General features: G+C 38.1%; 1 protein-coding gene and 1 long non-coding RNA gene across 3 annotated transcripts; one reads left to right on the top strand and one right to left on the bottom strand.

Moving 5' to 3' along the window:
* Positions 1–1634: 1634 nt before the first annotated feature.
* Positions 1635–15730, top strand: LOC124983607 (uncharacterized). Its single transcript, XR_007108469.1, has 6 exons — positions 1635–1760; positions 4788–4877; positions 10104–10240; positions 12040–12188; positions 13870–13904; positions 14540–15730. It is a non-coding gene; the product is annotated as an uncharacterized LOC124983607 (long non-coding RNA).
* Cdkn2aip (CDKN2A interacting protein) lies at positions 13838–17561 on the bottom strand. Of its 2 annotated transcripts, none has more exons than XM_047551010.1 (3): positions 16740–17234; positions 16099–16229; positions 13838–15686 (listed from the first exon to the last, which is right to left on the bottom strand). In XM_047551010.1, the coding sequence occupies exons 1-3, from the start codon at positions 17009–17011 to the stop codon at positions 14341–14343; spliced, it is 1749 nt and encodes a 582-aa protein (XP_047406966.1). In that variant the 5' UTR covers positions 17012–17234; the 3' UTR covers positions 13838–14340. The 2 variants fall into 2 exon arrangements, with proteins under 2 accessions (XP_047406966.1, XP_047406967.1); XM_047551011.1 differs by having other exon boundaries at positions 15550–15686; positions 16130–16229; positions 16740–17561.
* Positions 17562–17798: the final 237 nt, after the last annotated feature.

The following is a 17798-nucleotide window of genomic DNA, read 5'->3' as shown; positions in this document are numbered from 1 at the left end:
GAAAAACAAAGGCAAAAAACCAAATTCATATCAGATAGTTTTTAATCTTTCAATTCACACAATTAAGAATTGTGTCCTTGCTGGGCATGGGTGTGTGCTGGTAATCCCAGCAACTCAGGAAGCAGAGGCAGGAGAACTGCAAGTTCAAGGTCAGTCTTGAAATTTAGGGAGAACTTAAGCATTAGCAAGACACTGCCTCAAAAGAAAAAAATAAGGACTGGGGACTTAGCTCGGTGGTAAAGTAACCTTGGGTTCAATCCCCAGTATGAAAGAAAGAAAAGGAGGGAAGGAGGGAGGGAAGGAGGGAGGGAGGGAAGGAGAGAGAAAAAGAATCACTTCCTTGTGATTCAACCAACCTCTAGTGTCAGGAACATCGTCAGCATCACAAGGACCAACCCACTGACCCCTCCCTATCTGTGGGTCCAGTGACATGGGAGCAGAGGTTGCCCAAACAAACTTCTTCCTCAAAGGAACAGGCCACTAGCACAGGTCCTCTTCCACCAACAATGGTCTGGGTAGAAAGACCTTTGAACTCTGTTCTGTTAATGAGCATAAGGTGTGAGTCACCATCATAGGCCACTGACAAATAGGAAAACTTGTTTCTCTGCTTAAACACACAATGACTTTACCTCCTTTTGTTGCAGGTACTATATTATTTAAACAGACAAGATTTATTAAATTTCTTTCTTTTTTTAGCCTTTTTAATTGACTTGAAGGCATTCTATTAGGCATTTTTATCATAGTTAATTAACAATAGTTTTATCTCCTTTCCAATGTTTAAACAACAATATCTTTTCCTTATTGGATTCCATTTTCCATTGCTTAAGACAATACTTATCTTGTCCTGAATTATTATTTTTTCTTTTTCTTTTGCAGTGCTGGGGGATTAAACTCAGGGGCACTCTATCACTTTTTCATCTCCAGCCTTTTTGTTTTGAGGCAAGGTCTTGCTAAATTGCAAGGTTGGTGTTGAATTTGCAATCCTTCTGTCTCATCCTCCTGAGTCACTGGGATTACAGGCATGCACTGTGGTGCGTGCTTTGTCCTGAATCTAATAAGTGTTCCAAGTGTTTCCATATTAAACAGATGATGTCATTGTGGTTGAGATAAGTATATTACATCAGGTTAAGGATATATCAATATATACCTGTTAAGAGTGTCAAGAATGGATATGAAAAGTTTCACATGCCTTTAAGAATTTTTTTAATACATAATTTTTCTACTTATGATGAATAAAGACAATAGAAGATTTCCTAATATCTGACCATTTCTAATATGGTCAAGAAGTAGATTTCCTACTATTTGACCATTTCTAATATTTGACTATACATACTATCCACAGCCCAGTTGTGCTAGGGCAGTGGGATAGGTTACTGAGAGACCAAAGAAAGCACTCAGAGCATGTGAGACTTAAGGTTTACTGAAAAATTCTTATGGGGAAGGTTCAGTGATGACAGTCTGGACAGTTTGCATCTGTCTCTCACAGTGTTTCTCCAAGTAATGCCTCCATTCCTCACAATGTCAGTCCAGAAAATACTGTCTCCATCCCTCATGACAACTTGTTCCGTGGCGGCCAGCCTGCTGGACGAGTGACATTTGTCCTCGCCACAGCCCTGAATTCTGCACCAATTACAGCAGGGAGAGGTGTTTTATAAGGCAGACTACAGAAGAAGTGACATCGCTAACTTAGTTTGCTTTGTCCCGTTGTATAACCAGCATCCCAGAATTTGGCATGCGTGCAAGAAAGCGGCTTTCCACAGGTAACACTAACTTTCCTTAATTCCCAGCATACATCGGAGAAAGCCAGTGCTTTTCACGATGGTATTTATCTGAGCATTCATTCCAGCCCAGACTCGCTTTCACTGTTCCTTTAACTTGGTTTGGTTCTTGGGAACAGAGAGGGGCACTTCAAGTATATGTTATGTTTTGTTGTTTTGTTTTGTTACCATCTTCCTTTTATCCAAGGATGGCACACCATACTTACAACCCAAGAATAAACTTTATTTGATCATGATGCATTTATTCTTTTAATGTGTTGCTGGAGTTTTTTATTCATATTTCACTTAGAATCTTTACATTGCATTCATAACTGAGATTAGACTAAAGTTTTCAGTTTGTGAGCAATCTTTGTTGAGATTCTCTTAATGGTATCCTTGACTCATTAACAAAACACTGATGAAAATGCTCTTTTATGAGGACTGGAACAGTTAAAATTTTGAAATTGTCTTTGCTTTAAAGATTTTTTAGTATTCCTCTGTGAAACTACCTGGGAATGCTGCATTTTAAGGGTAACTTTGTAAGTTTCCTTTTTTCTTATAGTAATTGATCTGTTTCAAATTTTTTTTATCTTCTGGACTGATTATGATGTTATATTTTTGCTAGAAAACTGATTTCCTATTCCATTAACGTCTGATTTTTCATTAATTTCTTTCTTCTGCTTTGCTTACATTTATTTTTCTTCTTTAATTTACATTTTCCTTTTTAATTTGGCTTCAGATCTAAACATCACTTGAGCTATACCTGAACTACATTCCATATATTGAAATATATAATGTTTTCCATTTTTTATTTGCTAATTACTTTGTATTTCTTTCATTCTAGAATTATTTAAGAAATTATCGTAAAATTTTCAGATGTCACATACTTTTTTTTTTAGTGACATTATTCCTAATATTTTATTTTTGTTTGGTTTTTGTTTGTTTGTTTATTTGTTTGTACTAGGGATTGAACCCAGGGGCACTTACTCACTGAGCCACAGCCACAGCCTATTTTTATTTTTAATTTTGAGACAGTGTCTCGGTAAGTTGCTTAGAGTCTTGCTAAGTTGCTGAGGCTGGCCTTGAACTTGTTATCGTTCTGTCTCAGTCTTCCTAATTTTTTTGCATTGCAATGAGACAATTGTCTGTACAATTATATTTTATCTTTATAAATGTCCCATGAGCACTTGTAAAAATCAATCTTATTGCCTTTTTCAGTAATCAGTGTTTGATAAGTAGGATATGTGTTAGATCTATTTTTAAAATTATGCTATCTAGATTCTCTGCTGTCCATTGATCTGTCATGGAACATGAGAGGTGATTGAAAGTAATGAATACACTTGAGTCTGTTTGTCTGGTATCTCCTATAATTTTTCCTTATAAATGTTGAATGTCAATGCTCTACTTTTTGGTGCATAACTATTCATAACTATTAACTATTAGCCTATTTATATTGTGAGTTATGCCCCTTACCATTATGAAGTACATCTTCGTTTATTAATTTTTGACCTTAATTCAAACTTATCTGATAGTAAGAGCTCAACTCCTGCTTTCTTTTTGGGATAGTTCAGTTTTGGTCAACGTTTTAATAGCACTTGCTATATGCAAGGCAAGATTGTAAGCACTCTACACACATTACCAATGTGATACTTTTTATTTTTATTTTTCTATTGTGACTGTCCTTTCATTTTCAAGCTTCCTTCATACTTTTGTTCTAGTTGTTTCCTGAAGGCAACATAGAGTTGTATATTGCTTTGAGATTCAATCCGAAAATTGTTTTCTTTAAATAAGTAAGCTTATTTGTTGAGATTATTTATTTTGTTTAGATTTTTTGATGAGACAAGTATGTTTAGTATTGGTTCTGTCCTATTTATTTTGTGCTTTTAAAATCTTTTTCAAGATGTCACTGCATTGTTTATTTTCTATTTTTTGTTGTTGTTGTTGTTGTTTTGTTTTTGATAAGTAGTAAGATTTGGGGGGGTTTCCCAGAGGCGAGGTTACTTGTATAACATAACTTTATATTACGCCCATAATCTCTCCCTTCTTTAGACAGTACCTGTTAATTTTCTATGACTATATAGTCCCAAATTTAGATAATTGTTATTGATGTATACTATATACTATTTCCAAATTTATTATTTACCTACATACTATTCCCAATTGGTATTTACCTTGTATGCTTAAAAAAAAAAAAAAAAAACTTTGTTATTTGATTTGCCAGCATCAAATAGCAAACGTTGACCCTATCTATTAAAGATGAGTAAATTTGTACATTTATTTTCACCTACTTCCTTTGTCCTTTCTGTCCCAACTTTTATCTCATTTCTACATTGCCAGAAAATATAAACTTTACTTTCTGTCATTTTAACCTGAGTTTGCTTTAATCTCTGTCATACTAAGTAGTCAGTGATTGCTTCCAGTCCCACTGCTGTAGCTATCTCTGTTCCCTCTTGTTGGGTAAAGTTTCCTATAGGACATTGCTTATGTAAGGTTCATGAGTTCAATACTCCTTGAGCTCCCCTCATGTTAAAATTTTTGTTATTTCCTTTATATTGGAATCCCTGTTTGCTTGGATATAAAATTCTTCATGTTTTTTTCCTTAGTATCTTTGGTGCTAAATGTTACTGTGAAGAAGTCAAGGTCACTCTGAGTTTTTGCTTATAAAAATGACTTGATCTTTTTGCTTGAACACTCAAAGTATCCCTTTTAAAAAACATCTTTGAAGTCCAGAAATTTTATGAAAATTTGTGTTAATATTTGAAACTAGCTCCTTGGTTAGTTGTTCTTCGCAGAATTACTTTCCCTACCTGTGTCTGGCATTCTAAATTTTAAAGAAAGCTACTCCTAATTGATTAATATGCTAATTGCCAAAATAAACTTTGTATTTTAAACCCAGAACGTATTGTGACCCTCGGATAACATCCGAATATGTAATGCCCCACTTGTTCTTTAGTCTTGTGCATCAACTAACACAAAGAAGTAACTTGCTGTGATGTTTAACTTGCAGAAAATTAATTTCTTTGTCTACAGAATTGCAGGAACTAGCCCCAGGAGGTTGCGGTCAATTGTGATTTGAGAGAGAGAAGAGGGACACATGCCAGATGATGAAGACCACACTCAGTATGTAGTCTTCCTGCGCTGCCTCCTGCATCGCCTTTCCTCCCTGTAAAAGTCCTTTCATGTTCCTGAGTTCCCAAAGATGAGCTCTGAGACAACAGCTCCCCCAATCTTCCAGGGTGCTAGCTCTTGAATAAAACTGATTTTCTTCCCACCAACTCTCATTTAGGTCTTAGGCTCAACAACGTACTTAGTATTATAGGTCAATTTTTCCTGATATGTGGTGCGCTCTTTCAGTATATTGATTCTGGCTGTCTTTTACCTTTATCAAATTTTTCTTGGAATATTATTAAATATTTAACTATATCAACTTTCAATTCAACTACAATTTTCAACAATTTCAAATTGTTTTTGAGACTTCAGTTATGCTTAGGGTTAGTCTCCTTTGTCTACTTTCTCTCTCTCCTTTTCGGGGGGTAAGTGGGAGGGTACTTGCTAACACTGAGACATTCTACAAGTCATCTATTTTTCCTTTTTGCGGTTAAAGCAGCCCTCTGGAGAATTATCCCTGAGGCAGAGAACATAAGAGAACTGTCCTAACCACAACCACTGCCCACCCTGTACCCAGCCACATGATCCCAAATGGGAATGTCAGTCAAGGTGCCCAACTCAGGACAGATTTTTAGCTGGTTCAAAGACCTATTATTGCCCAACTTCAGATTAGTAACTGACCTTTGTTCTGGTCCCACAGTTTTGAATTCAAGCATGTTCTTGGCTCAAGCCATGTTGGAAAAGCCAAGAGCAATAGTTGAAAAGTTTTCAGTTTTTTTTCCCCCCAGACTCTCTTCTCAGAGAATGTGAAGCTTTAGAGCATAAAATGATTGAAACTGAATTGTTTTGGTGACAGTGCTTTAATGAATTTGTCTGCACAAGATTCTTAAGATCTGCTTGTTTAATCTTTTCACTCAATCCACCACCCAGTATCCTTTTAATAAGTTTTGTTTTGCTATTTTAAAGTAATATCTGTAACTTACAACAAAAGAACATACACAGGCATTCAAGAAATGGTAAGACTGGACCAGAACAAATTGCATATCTAAACCAGTTTGCAAAAAACAGTGAGATCTGGAGTGGGGACTTGCGAATCATCAAAACTGGTGAGGAATGTTGAGGCTCCATCTGATTAGTAATGCACTTTGTACCCTAACCCCAAGTAAATGTAAATATCAAATTAATTCATGAAGTACTAATATTTTCTATAAATCACTAAAGCAATTCCCAAGACTATGTCTCTGGGAAAAAAAAATGGTCATTCCAAAAAATGTTCTAAAAATGTATTCAGTGGTAGAATAATGAAATAAAGATATCCTTTCCAAGAGTAACCCTTCCCCCTCCCCCTTTCCCCTTCTTCCTTTTCCTCATTCCTCACTTTGAATTGAACCCTGGACCTTTTCTGCTCTACCCCTGAGCAATAGCCCCAATCTCAAGAACTCTCAAGTACTCTCAAGTACACAAAATTGAGATTTGTATGGTGTGTGTGTGTGTGTGTGTGTGTGTGTGTGTGTGTGTTTTACTGGGGATTGAAATTGGGGCTTTGTGCATACTAGGCAAGTTGCTCTACAACCAAGCAAAACCACAGCCATTTTTAAAATTTTGAGACAAGGTCTCACTAATTTGCCCAGGCTGACCCCAAACTTGCCATCCTCCTGCCTCAGCCTCCCATGAAGCTGAGATTTCAGGTATGTGTTTTTTTGAAAAAAACAATTTTTTTTTTTTTTTTTTTTTTTTGGTACCAGGGATTAACCAGTGGCTTTTTCCCACTTAGCCACATCCCCAGCCCTTTTTAAAATGTTTATTTAGGGGCTGGGGAGATAGCTCAGTTGGTAAAGTGCCTTGTCTTGTGAGCATAGGGCCCTGGGTTCCATCCCCAGCACCACCAAAAAAAAAAAAAAAAAAAAAAAGTAGTAAGAATAAAATGTTTATTTAGAGACAGGTTCATGCTGAGTTGCTTGGGACCTCACTTAGTTGTTGAGGCTGGCTTTGAACCCATGATCCTCCTGCCTCAGCCTCCCAAGTCATGGGGATTACAGGTGTGTGCCACCATGCCATGGTGAAAAAACAATTTCTGGAGTGAAGCATATATTGTAATATTTGTGAATACTTCCCTGTTACCTCTTTGGGATCCTTGCAGTGAAGTACTGGATAAAGGCAATCAATGTGATTTTTAAAAATTGCCTAGGATGACTGGGCACAGTGGCACATGCCTGTAATCCCAGTGACTCGGGAGGCTGAGGCAGGAGGATTGCAAGTTCAAAGCCAGCCTTAGCAAAAGAGAGGCACTAAGCAACTCAGTGAGACTCTGTCTCTAAGTAAAATACAAAATAGGGCTGGGGATGTGACTCAGTGGCTAAGTGCCCCTGAGTTCAATCCCTGGTACTACCCCCCCAAAATTGCCTAGGATGTATTTAACTGTTATGACTACAGACTGTACAATTCAGTGTTTTAATATTTATATGTACCTTTGGCTATTTGTCCAGCTACATTTAAGATGTATTTTTGCTAAGCAACAACAAAAAAATATTGACATTTAACATTTCTATCAGAATTAGGCAATAAGTAAATGAGAAGAGCCACAGAGCACTTTATAGCTATACCATAGCATCTAACATCATGGTCAAGTCTGTGATTCTACTCTATGCCCAAGAGAAGTCTTGAAAAGCTCTCAGATAACTTATTTGCCATTGCACCTGAAATTCTACTTCTATTACCTGATCTTTGGTAGCAAGTCTCTTTTAAGGATACTTTCAGTTGAAAGAGATTCCCTTATTAGACTTTGAGGAATAAGTGACAAACTACTAGTGATGAAACACTTAAAAGAAGAATTTGCATCTTACAGCAATTTATCAAGCAGCATTGTAGAATCATTTTTGAGCTGTACCACTTTGCATGGGATTTGTATAGTGTGTATGTCTTGCTCAGCAGAAAGACAGTCAACACTTGTCATTTGTGAAGTTAGAAAGCCAGTACTCCTAAGATAAAGGTAGTAGTGATAGTGGTGAGTTCAAATCTGTATGTGGTAGGCCAGAAGGACCCCCAAAGATACCTACCATCCTAATATCTAGAACCTGTGAATGTGTTACATTATGTGGCAAAAGATAATTAAGCTTAAAGATGATTGAATTAAAGCTGCTAAGAGGACTGGGGTTGTGGCTCAGAGGTAGAGCGCTTACCTAGCACGTGTGAAGCACTGGGTTCAATCCTCAGCACCACATAAAAATAAGAAAAAAATAAAGATCCATCAACAACTAAGATAAAAATAAAGTTGGAAGCAATTGATCTTAAAATTGGGAAACTATATGGGTGAAACCAGAGTAATCACAAAGGTCCTTATAAAAGAGAGAGAGGGAAAAGTTGAAGATGAAGAGGACCACAATCCAAGGAATTTGAGTGGCTTCTAGAAGCTGGAAAAGGCAAGGAAGCAAATCTCCTGTAGAGCCTCCAGAAAGGGACACTGAGCTGCCAAAACCTTTGCCCACTCAGACCCACACTGGACTTCTAATCCACACATTTGTATTATGTGTGCCACTGAATTTGTGGGAATTTGTCACAGCAGCAGTACAAAACTAATATACTGTCAATGACATTTTATTTTGTCTGCTGTAGGGTGAGCTCCATTAGGAAACTATGCTTTTTTATGTGATGGCATAGATTCCCTTACAATAAGAATGGACACCATTTTAAATTTTTTAAAAACCACCAAATTCTTCAAAAACTCACTGTTATATTTTATCAGAAACAGAGTTGAGCTGACCTGATATTATTTTCTGTCTCACTCTTTTCCCTCTTGCCTTATGCTTATATACAGATCAAAAGGGTCAGTGATTTATTTTCCCAGAGCCAACAACACACTGATATTGACAGATATCTGACTATAGAAATGTTATCTTCCATGGTTTCTGAAAGTATAAGTCTTAAAATCTTTACTCATTTATGTTAGCTGACATCAACAAGTTAACCAAGAAAAACAACAGGGCAAAAAAAGAAATGAAAGAGAAACTGAGTGAGAAATGGTGGGTTTACACTGAATGTTCCGTAATAAACTACGGCACATTTTCTATCCGTATGCAAGAACACAAAGCAGACAGTTTTCATACATACTTGAGCTGACATAAATCATCTGCCTAGTTCCTGAATTTCCCCCAAGCCGTGTGAATAGGAAAAATATATAACTTCCCAAACAGCCTTACTCTACCGCACATGGCTTGATTTTAGGCTACGGTCTTGAAATAATTCTTCCTGTAGAAGAATGTGTTGGGCAAATAATTTGTGATCAAGTATGAGAAGTGCCCCAGCTTCAGCAAATAACTTTAGCATATGCTACTTCCAATAAGTTTGTTAAAATTTATATGCCATCTCTTCTTCATAGAATCATAAAATTGTTATTTTTTTATGGTGCTGGGGATCAAACCCAGGGCCTTACAACATGTGAGGCTAGTATTCTACCACCGAGTTACATTCCCAGTTCTCAAATTATTTAATTTTTCTGATGTTTACTTATACAGTATCACGGTTTCCAAAAAGGCTGCTTTTCCCCACAACTCCAAAGGGCACCGCACTTCATTGTATTAAATGATATATACTATATTCCATGTGAATGGCTCCCCCTGGTGTTGTGCAACTGAGTGATTCTGGATTTAAGGTCCAGAAGCCTTCAGTTTTTTTTTTTTTTTTTTTTTTTTTTAATGGTACTGGGGATTGAACCCAGGGTGTTCAACCAGAAATGCATCCCCAGCCCTTTTAATTTTTTGAGACAGGGTCTCACCAAGTTGCAGTCTGGCCTTGAACTTACCATCCTCCTGCCTTTGCCTCCCAAGTAGCTGGGATTCGGGTGTGGGTCATTGCACCTGGTCTTTTGTTAGTTTTTATTCCATGAAAATCATTTTCCCCTTATTTATTATAGAAAATTGGTAATATAGGAAAAAGGAAGGAGTCATAAAATATGTAATTTGTTCCATTCATTGTATCATTGCTTATATCATTGAATCTAAATTGTCCCTTTGAATTGTACAGATAGAATGTGTAGAAAATGTTTTTCTATAATTATTTCAGATCATATGTGAGCAGCTTCCTGTTCTTTTTGGCGCAATAGAGGGCATGCTAAACAGCGCTGCTTTTATCACTGAGCCCCACTGTTTACTCTTTTAAAAAGTTTCCTAGTTAAAACAGTTAAAATAACATTTCTTAGATTTTTCCTCAAAATAATTGTACTTTCTATTTTCTGGAATATAGGAAACAAATATCATGGACAGTGTGTCTCACTGGTATTTATATTCAGTGACCCAAATTACAGCCAAGGCATCATTCTTCTATAAGAACACTGGATTTGAGTTCCTGCATTGCACATACAGTTTTATTCTTTTACACAGGTATTTATTGGACTTTATGTGTATGGCTTTTGCAATTGTATTTCATGCTTAAAAAGTAAGAAATAAACGACAACTGTTTTTAGTGTTTCTTTCAATGTTCATTTCTGTAATGGTCCCTTAAGTCTGACTTGAGTCTTCACTAATTATAAAATTCTAATATGACACATTATTTAAAAATAGTTTTGAGTTCCACTTTGTAGTAAACTGGCAGCTTCTATTTATACCCACTCTAATGCCTGTTGCAGGAAGAAGCTGACTATTTACACTGTACTCATAGTTGCTGGTCAGTCCTAAGAGGTACTTCAAAAATTGGGATTGGAAGTTAGAAGAAATTCAGCTATGGGGTGTGACCACCCACCTTTGACCAAAGTAGTTGTGCTCATCTGTTTTACAAAGCTAATGTCATTTTACTTTGGAGAAATATGGCTAAAATATAATTTAAAAAGCACTGATTACATATTCAGAATTCAGGTTTTATTTCAAAGTGTCCAAGCCATGGTACATTGAAAACAGTCTAAGAAAAACATTAAGTGATTCTTACCATTATAGTCCACCTTGTGCATGTCCTTATGCTTCTTTTCAAGCCACATACATTCTTAGTTCCACTTCAAGATAATAGTTGGAGTTCAGTGTATTTATTGCTTGTATATTATTGGTTGCAACCCAGTGCCCTCCAAGGACTGATTTTACTCTATCGTTTCAAAATTAGAATATTTATGATTATTTCCTAAGTACTGGCACATGAAATCTCTAGTTTTTATTAAAAAGAATGTATCTAACCCTGTTTACTGTTACTTCTCTTTATTTCAAAATGCAATTGAGTTTGGTGTCTTGCTCATTACACTTTTTCTTGCTGGCTAAATAGCAAAGGAACAGAAAATGAGAAATCTTAAAATTAATTTTCAGATGATTTTGTTTTTTAAAGGAAAGAAAGAAAACAGTAGAAAGGGTTTGAGTGTGGGGTACTGAAACCCAGGGCCTCACATATGCCAGGTAAGCACCCTACCACCCACAAGTCACATCCCCAGTCAAAAACTGAAAACAAGTGAAAAGAAGTGGCTCTAGCTGGAGAGCAATTAAGTTGTGTTAAGGATGTCAAAGATACATGAAGTCTAGTGTTGATACTTTTCTTGGGGAGTAGCTGCAAAGAAAAAGATTTGCTAAGCCCTATATTAATCTATTTTTACTTAAGGTACAAAATGAATTTCATTTATTCATAATCCACAGAAAACATGTTGTGAAAATTGATATTCAAAGAATTGTCATGTCTAGAAAATGGGTCAACTTAGAACTTCAGCCCAATTTTTGAGGACTAAGCCTGCAAATTCCCCTTAAATTGTAACAGTGTTAAGACCCGTGGGACTGACCTGGTACCCAGTTGCTGCCATTAACTCAGGGATCCAAACATCAAGGAGAAATCTGTACCAAGAGCTGCCCTTGACAGCACACTGTCCCTTTCACAGGCAACTTAAATTGACACAGGCTTTAGATAATATATTATCAAAGACCTTAGAATTATATATACCCTATGACAATTACCCTGGCCAATGGCAGCAGTGGCAAATCCCAAGAATTTGGGTCAAAGACTAATGAACAGTTCTATACTTCAAAGTCAACTTTCTGTGATGAAAAAAAAAAAAAAAAGAAAGAAAAATGTCTTAGGACAACTGTCGTACCTCATTGATTTTAAAAAATCTGTTATTTGTTATCTTCTTTAATCACTAAATTTGATCTCAAATTATTCCTTCTTCTTTTCAAACTTCAAATGTACCCCATGGGATGATTCACCACCTATTCAGGACATGCAAGCTACAGAGAATCATTAATAACAAACAGGAGCTTCTGAAGAGATTCATTTCAAAGGTCTTTGGAAAGATGTTTTGCTCACTGATCTAAACTGGCAGAAAATCACATTCTGAGGTGTTCTTTTCAAAAAATTTTTGCAGAGGTGAGAATGATAAAGCAACAGAACATACTTAAGGGTTTGGGTTCTGAAACCAGACATGGGCTTGATGGAAATTTTTTTGACCAAATCATGTTTATTTCTTCATTAGAAAACACTGGTCAAATGAGAATAGCTACTTATAAGGTCATGAGGAAATTAGAATACAAATATACACAATTAGTGAACTACGGTATGCTTGCATTATGCTAGGTACTTCAAACATCATTTAATCTTCATTGCTCTATGAGGAGGCTACTAGTCCTATTTTATAGCTGAAGTAAGGCTAAACAAAGTTTACCAGAAGTTCCATGTCTAGTAAGAGAGAACCAAGATTTTACCTCAATAATAACAAATCCTGAAGTGCTTGTCTTCTGCAATCTACTCTTCTGAGGAATTGTGAAATTACACATTACTCTTAATACAGGTTCTTTAAATTTTAACTTGAGTATTTTTGCTTTAAGACTATAACAGATGTTTGTATGTGAAACATTTGTTCTACCAGGCAGCTTCCTTGGCATCAAAACCCCACTACAATTTAAGTATATAACACTTTTATATTAACTTTAAAAAAGACATTTCAGGAAATTAACAAATCACCTAATTAGATGTATTTCAGCAATGTATTTATTCTACTTTCTGGCTCACTTTTTCGGTAAGCACTGTCCCACAAAATATACATTCCAAGACTAAGGAAAGTGAGCAATTAAAAGTGCTTTCACAGTACATTCATGTTATTACTTCCCACAATGTATAAAGGTAACCCACTTAGAGAATACGGGTTTTAGCTCTGGTATCCAATGAAACATCCTCAAAAGTGAATCATTTAAAAATGTTATCTAGTAAAATTAAAATGTCCCTGATTATTTCATTTCAAGCGTAAAAAACAAATGTATCCTTGTCTATTATTCCTAGAATATAAAACAGGAATACTTTTCTACATAAATTGTGCTTATGTCAAGTTTCAATACAGCTGGCCCATAAAAGGTCATTTCTTTTCTCTATTTTTACCATGACTGCTCAATGTGCAGCACCTAATAACAGTATCTAGGAAGCCAGAAGGCCACAAAGATCAAATATCTTAGGCCAGAGTTTAAAGAAAACAGAATATATCACAATATATTAATATAGTTAGAATTACCTAAGACAAATAAAATTCTACTCTATTACTAACAGATGTAATTCAGTTGAACAGGTTCATTAAAATGAAGATGGCTATCAATTTTCAGTATTTTTCTGAGATTTGAAAATTGCAGCTTCCCTATTCATAAAAAGTTGTGTATCACTTTAAAAAATCACTGGATTGTAATTTACTATGACTAATAGTGGGAAGCTTATTTGTAAGGTTCTGACCTAAGGGAGAAAAAAAACACAACTTCTTGAAAAGGTAAAATAGCTTAAAGCATTTAATATCTAAAACAAATCAATCTGTTAATAGTAGTCACAAAATATGCTTAATATAGAAACCCACATTTATGTCTTTAAGAAAAAGTGTAAATTGTATTTTACCTCAAAACATAAATTAACCCGCTTAAAGAATCAGCAGCGGTCAAAATCATGGTGAATTTTAAACAACTTCAGAATAAAATAACAATAAGTACATTATACTGCTTTATATCTAAAAAAATGCTTACAACTTCTCATAAAAATAGTCTGAGGCAACTATTTTTTCTTTATTCTTTTACAGACATGTTCAACACTATGGGCAACATTCTTAAAACCGTAAGTTTCACAGACTTTCAGACATTCAAATACTGTGGTCCCCTTTTCTTTGATGTGATTTATTCAGCTAAAAAAAAAGCATGGTAGACAACTTAATACATTTTCACCAAATTTAAAGTAGTACAAAAATTTTAAGACTCTACAGAACTACACATCGTACCTAATACATCATTAAAAATAGAAGACAGTATTTTCTTCAGCAAATAAAACAGCATACTGGTATGCTGTTAATGCATACCTTTTTAATGTGTACTGTCATTCATAAATTATTTACAACTTCTACTTGTGAAGAGAATTAGAATGTAAATTTTCTGCAAAACTGGAAAAAAGCAATACAAAATCTGTGAAAGCCTGTGTTTTATATTGTACAAAAAAGTAAGCCAGTTTTCTCTTCAAATACCAGATACTGTATGCAGTGATATTTTGGACATATAGATTATAGCAATTCTTGAGGATGTTTTAATGCTGGAGGTAAGTTTACAGGTCTTGATTCTTCATCAAGGAGTACTAGATCTTCTATCTCACTGCCTCTGTATTTCCTTTTACATATTTTTACCACCACCTTTTTCTTAAGAAATAACTTCAATGCTTCTCTTGATGCAACTGCTTTCGCATTTTCTTTGCTTTTTCCACAGCCAGTGCCCAAGTATACTGACTTGCACCTCAATTCGCATACAATACTTTCTTGAGAGCTCTTATTTTGAGGCAGATCTGCCAGTTCTTTTAGTGGGACAAAAAATACATCCAGTGTTGCTTTCAGAGCCTCAATAGCTGCGTTTAGGAGCTCTCCGTGATTCACATTGGGACTAAAGCCACCAACAGCTACTAATTTCCATGCCACTGTTTTATACAGTCTATTGAAGAAAGGTTGCTTCTGTTTCACATCTTCATTGGTTAATTTGCAACAAGAGAACTTGACAGAACTCTCACTTGACTGTGAAGTACTCTTAGAAGGCAATTGTGAGGTGCTACTCTGAGAACTACTCTTAGAAGCTAGCTGGGACACACTTGCTAAGGGACTGCTTTTGGAAACCATAGATCCACTGGTCTGGGAGCTGCTCTTGGAAGCTAACAGTGATGCAGCTACCTGGGAAGTGCTTTTGGAAGTTAGCAGTGATGTATTTGTTGAGCTGCTCTTGGGAGTTAGTAATGATGTGCCTGATGAGGAACTGTTTTTAGAAACTGATGATGAAACACTTGCCTCTGAACTAGTTTTGGAAGTTAACCCACTTGAAGCTGTCTCTGAACTAGGTTTAGAAGACAATAATGGCAACTCTACTTCTGAGCTTCCAGAAGAACCCAACAAGGGCACCTCAATCTCTGAGCTGCTCTGAGAAACAGAGACTGAAGAACCTTCCAAACCACTCTTTTTAGGTGAGCCACTTTGTTGTCTGGAATCAGTGGACTGGGTCACGTGACTATTCACACTGGATTTCAAAAACGAAGAAACAAATGATGCAGAACCATGCTTATCTGGAGCTTCTGATTCAGAAGCTTTTCCAGATCCTGCTGTTGTTACCTGAGAAGAAATGATGCTGCTGCTTTGGCTGGAAACAGATCGATCTCCCTCACTTGTAGAGCTATTCTGACCAGAGATGCCAGCGCTGCGAGTGGAGTTCCCACTACTCTCTGATTTGGTGGATGACCCCGAACATGTAGAACTGTTTTCTGGCTGAGCTGATGTACGTTCTGTTTTGGCAGAAATTTTTGCAAGATCTCGCTCAACTGCAGAGTTGTTTTTTCCTTCTATGATTCGTTTTTTGGATAGCTCTTCTACCCCTTCTAAAAAAAAAAAAAAAAAAAAAAGGAAAACAGATATTTAACTAGAAAATACATTACACATATCAGCTGACAAGTATTCAAACAGATAAAGGTACAAAGTGAAAATAGTTCAGAACTAGTAGTTTCTTTAAAAAGTGTGAAATAACGTCTTAAAAGTGTTGCATAACCATTAATTTCTAATATTAAAAATATTAACAGCATCAGACAACACTGGACACTTCAAATGCTACAGCAAAATAAACTATCAAATTCAGAGCCTAAAACACAAAGACATATAACTTAGATTTAACATTCCAATTTAAGAACATTATATAAATTCTGACGTTAAAAAATTAGTAATGACAATAATTCCTAATTATATCAAATTTATTTTCTAAACTCCTATGTATGTTCACATCTATGATCTGCTAACCATTGCTACTCGATATCCCTCTTTTCTTCACCTTGGCAACCAGTTCGTCTCTTGTTGTATGGATTGGAGCATCTGTCACTTTGATGCCTTCAGCCATACTAAGAATTTTATCCATAACTTTTTGAGGGTACCTGAAAAAGAAAGAAAAGTCACTTTTAAAAAGTTTTTTTTTTCCTAAGCTACTACTTGTGTGCAAAAATTAAAAAAATTCAAAAAAAAAAAAAAAAAAAAGTCACAGGAACTGCATTTCCTGGTTGCAATCAAGAAAGTGTACCAACCGCCAAGAACTTTGTTTCCTGGAACCCCATAAACAAATGCCTTAGATCTGGAAGGCGGGTCACTCCTTACTAACCTTTAAGTCTAACTTTCGTTCTACAAGAGCGTTGTCAGCTTTACGCCAACAACTCCACCAACAGCCCCGCACACAACGGGGACACCCACGGACTGTTAATTATGCCGGCGGCTCGCAGGGACGCCCTTCTCACCCTTAGAGGGCAGCCGGTGGCGCGGATTCCCGCGCTTCACAACTTCCCCTCCCCACCGAGGCCGGTACAACCGAGGGCTCAAGGTCCCGGGTCCCCCGTCTCGGTCTGGAGGCGGGAGAGAAACCGAGAGCCGGTTAGGGACGCTTCCTTACTCACCGGCACCCAAGGAAGACGTGGTTTGCCCAGGCCATGGAAAAGGAGATGAGCTGCTGCAGCTGCCGATTGCGGGTTCCGCTCTCGGCGTCCGCAGCTTCGTCCGTGTTAGCTGAGGCAGCGCCACCCGCGGGGGCCAGGTCCCCGGCGTTGCGGAGCAAAAACTCCCGGCGGTGGCGCCAGTGTTTGTCAGTCTCGCCCTCGCAGCGCAGCGCCTCCACCCAGGCGGCCACCCGCGGGTTCTGGCTCAGGTACTCCGACACCTCCTGCGCCATGTTGGGCCTGCAGGACGCGGAGGGCACGAGCAGACGCTGCACCGGGGAAGAGGCGGGGTGCGCAGGGGCGAGCGGCCCTGTCACTGCGGCCTGCACCAGCGGCCCTCCAGAGAACGCCCCTCAAGAGGCCCACACACCAAACAACAGCGTCCAAAGCAGCTGAACCGCCCACTTCCGCCTGCTGCCGGCTCCTTCCCTTTTATAACCTCGCCGCCGCCGCGCGCCCGCGCGTCCTTCCGGTGCGAGCCGGCTCTCCCAGGACGCTTTGCGGCGTCCGGGCCGCGGCAACGCCGGGGCCGCGCCAAGCAGCCCAGGGGCAGCCCGCGGGGGAAGGGAGGGAGACGGGAGGCGGGCGCTTGGCGCCTCCCGCCCCGCGAGGGCGGGCCGCTAATGGGGTTCGCCCGGGGCGTCCCGAATCTCGGCGGACGCCCGGGCGTTCCGGCTTCGCTTTATGACGCCGCGCGCTCCGGCTGCCCCCACCCAGTCCCGGTGCGGCGCCGACCGTAAGGGCGAGAGAGCCCGCGTCCGAGCCGCCTGGTCGGTGGGGCTGACTGGCAGGTGGGTCGAGCCCTGGAGACCTGGTGTCGCGGTTTAGCGTCGCAGTCTACGGGTCTCCGCCCCGCGACGCTGGCTTCTGTGCAGAAGCAAAATAAACAAAAGCTTGCTCTTGTTTTGTTTTTGCCGGAAAACCGCTCCTGGCACTGTTTTGAATGTAGATAAGCGAAGCATTCTGAGGCCGAGTCTCAGACGGCGTTTAGGATAGGGGAGTGCCATTTAGATAGTAATA

Source organism: Sciurus carolinensis, chromosome 4 (assembly GCF_902686445.1).
Source record: "Sciurus carolinensis chromosome 4, mSciCar1.2, whole genome shotgun sequence".
NCBI classification, from domain to species: domain Eukaryota; kingdom Metazoa; phylum Chordata; class Mammalia; order Rodentia; family Sciuridae; genus Sciurus; species Sciurus carolinensis.
Note: the sequence above shows the minus strand (reverse complement) of the source record. Positions and strands in the feature narration are given on the sequence as shown.